Here is a 2,879-nt window from a genome sequence, read left to right as displayed (position 1 = left end):
TGGGCCAGCGTCTTCCTCGTCATCTACAGTATCAACAACAGGGAGAGCTTTAAAGGCTGCCAGCTGTACCTGCACACGCTCACCCTGCACAACAAATCTTCCATCATGCTGCTGGGGAACAAACTGGACATGGACAGATACAGGCAAGTGTGTGTGTGTGTGTGTGTGTGTGTGTGTGTGTGTGTGTAATATTATCAACATAATAACTAGAAAGTCCTCAGACCCTCTACATAAATATCATCCAAGCGTGTGTATCTGTGTGTCCATTGGTGATTGAAGTAGGTATCTTCTGATTATGATTATGATAATCAGGTGCGACCACTGGAAATGTTTAGTAGAATTTTTGGTCACATGTGCAAACATTTTACTTTGCTGCAAAACCTTATGGTCATGTTTGTATTGTAACATAATTAGTGCAATATTTTTTGTGAATCTGAGCTTGAGGTAGAACTGTTGGTATTTGACATAAAAGAACTCAATAACACTGCATTGTAATCTAAAAAAAGTGTTATTACTCAGGATGTGCTGGGTCTGTCTGTGCTTGTTCCCATCCATGCTCCCAAAAAATAATTAAGATAATTGTGATGACCCCAGTACTGAGACCGTTGTCTGTGACCCGTGTGTTCTGTGTCAGGCAGGTGAGTCGCCATGACGGCGAGCAGCTGGCGTCTCGTTTTGGCTGCATGTTCTTTGAGGTGTCGGCCTGTCTGAACTTCCTGTCAGTGCAAAGCGTCTTCCATGAGGCGGTGAGGATGGGGCGGCCTCTGGTTCCAGCTGTCTACATCAGCGCTGTCCCCTCCTTCCCCCCCACCTGCTACACAGAGCTGCCTGCCCCCGCCACCGCCACACTGCTCACTGTGAAGACTTTCAGAGCGCAGAGCAGACGCAATGCTGCCACACTCACCCTGCTCAAAGGCTTCAAGATCTTCTGACTGCCCGCAGACACATGGTGGACACAATAACATGAACAGCTGTACAGTGTACCAAGCTCTGGTGTACCCAGCTTTTCTTAAAACATGAAGGGGAGCATCCAAAACACTTCATTTCCTACATTTCTTTTTTTTTTTTAAAGGTTATTTTTGGGGCTTTTCCTTTATTAAAGTGACAGTTGATAGACATGAAAAGGTTAGAAAGATGGAGGGTTGACGCAGAAAAGGAGCACTGGTCGGATTCAAACCTGGTCTGCTGGAGGACACAGCCCATTTCCTGCATTTCTATTCATCAAAACACGGTGGAAATGGAAAACACTACATTTTGTTGGCGGGTGACAATTTAAAATATAAAAACATAAAGAAATTACAAAATAGTGGAATGTAATGCAGTGATGCTCTCGGGCATTCTGTATTTCTGTACTTCTAAGAATGAATTAATATGAGTAATTCTGAACTTGGGCCATAGATCTCATATGGGTAGGTCACAATTTGTTGAGCTCAGCTGGCTCCCTGTAGAGTCTCAGGTTACTATGGCAAGACTGACCATGAGCTATAAAATATTGTTTGGTAATGTCCCAATTTTTTTGTTGTCTTATATCTACAATATTTACACATGAGGAAGCATATCTGAACTATGTCCTTAGAAATTTAAGACAGCTTAAGGGAAAGGAACCTTTACCTTCATAGGGAAAGTTCAGTGGAACAAGTTAGATTGGCAAATTAAAGTTATTTCCACACTAAACTCTTTCTAAAAGACAGTCATGGCCTGGTTCCTAAAGAGGGTTGCGGAATAGAACAAAAGGCAAAGTGTAAAGTAAATGTTTTTATGTCATGTCAGTGTTTATCACACACACTGTGAGTGTCTTGTCCTGCTGTGTTGATGACCACAATGGAAATAAGACATGGACTTTATTGAGTTTTTAACCTTGATTGTATTTGATGTCTTTTCAGGTGTAAGGCATTCTTGATACAATTAAGTAAATCAAATCATCAGTGTTATCTCTGCTGAGTCATTCAGCACACATGCAGGCAGGATTTACTCTTCCCTGCTCTGTGTTTCTTTTATAAATGTGCATGTGGCACATATTCATTTTAATACATTCATGCATTTTCATCTCATTCATAAAACACCTCAGATGTGTTTCAACCCGATTTTTGCCTATGTTGGAGAATTGTAATAATTTTTTAATGAAAATGAAGTCACAATATTTCAAGCAGAAATCCCCCTGCCATGTAGTCCAACTCCACTTTTGCTAGTTTGACGGTGGAGAAAAGGGTCCGTGCACCAGGCGCATGTTTCCAAAGGGTTGTACTTGGTGTCTTCATTAATTCATAGTTGTGCATTAAACCAATCAGAGTGTCATCTCCCATTCCGTGTAAAAGCAGGCGTGTTTGTACCTTGGCGCATTGCTAGATTTCCACCGTAATATTTTTTATTTGTAATCTTTTGCATGTGTGTGTGCTGCTGCGATTCCCTGTGTGTGTTACAAGCAGAGCGTGCGCGCTGTGCACGACCCTAGGCACATTTTACTAATGCGCCGTTAAAATAACAATGAAATGTTGCGTTATTGACTTTAGACCAGGTTTTTGTAGGTCAATGGCACGATCACTTACCGCTGACTCAAGATAGCAATACCCCCAGAATGCACCTGAACACACCTCCGTGTAAGACCAGCACGTCCATTGGTGCAAAGATGGGCGCAGCTGCATTTGCTATTTAAACAACCTGGGCGCAGGACTGGAAATTGACAACTGCATCGGTCTTAAACTGCCAAAGACCCTTTGTTCGGGCTTTGCTCTGCGCCAACATAGGGCCAATTATGTCAGAGCTATATATTGTGATATCATGAAAGGCTACACGGCTCTCGGCGGGACAGTTCAGCAGTGCAAGGACAAAAAGTTAGAGTGTAACAAAGGTTTTTAATAAAGTTCTTGGGAATTAACTCA

The 2,879-nt window shown here is 42.2% G+C and overlaps 1 protein-coding gene across 1 annotated transcript in view; it reads left to right on the top strand.

Moving 5' to 3' along the window:
• Positions 1–1,110, top strand: part of rasl12 (RAS-like, family 12) — a 6,793-nt gene extending 5,683 nt beyond the window's left edge. Inside the window, exons 5-6 of the mRNA XM_034877076.1 lie at positions 1–143; positions 635–1,110. The exon at positions 1–143 is cut by the window's left edge and continues 12 nt beyond it. Of these exons, the coding sequence (XP_034732967.1) occupies positions 1–143; positions 635–932 (441 nt within the window). The 3' untranslated portion in view covers positions 933–1,110. The remainder of the gene's footprint in view (positions 144–634) is intronic.
• Positions 1,111–2,879: the final 1,769 nt, after the last annotated feature.

This window comes from Etheostoma cragini, chromosome 1, assembly GCF_013103735.1.
Source record: "Etheostoma cragini isolate CJK2018 chromosome 1, CSU_Ecrag_1.0, whole genome shotgun sequence".
NCBI classification, from domain to species: Eukaryota; Metazoa; Chordata; class Actinopteri; order Perciformes; family Percidae; genus Etheostoma; species Etheostoma cragini.
Note: the sequence above shows the minus strand (reverse complement) of the source record. Positions and strands in the feature narration are given on the sequence as shown.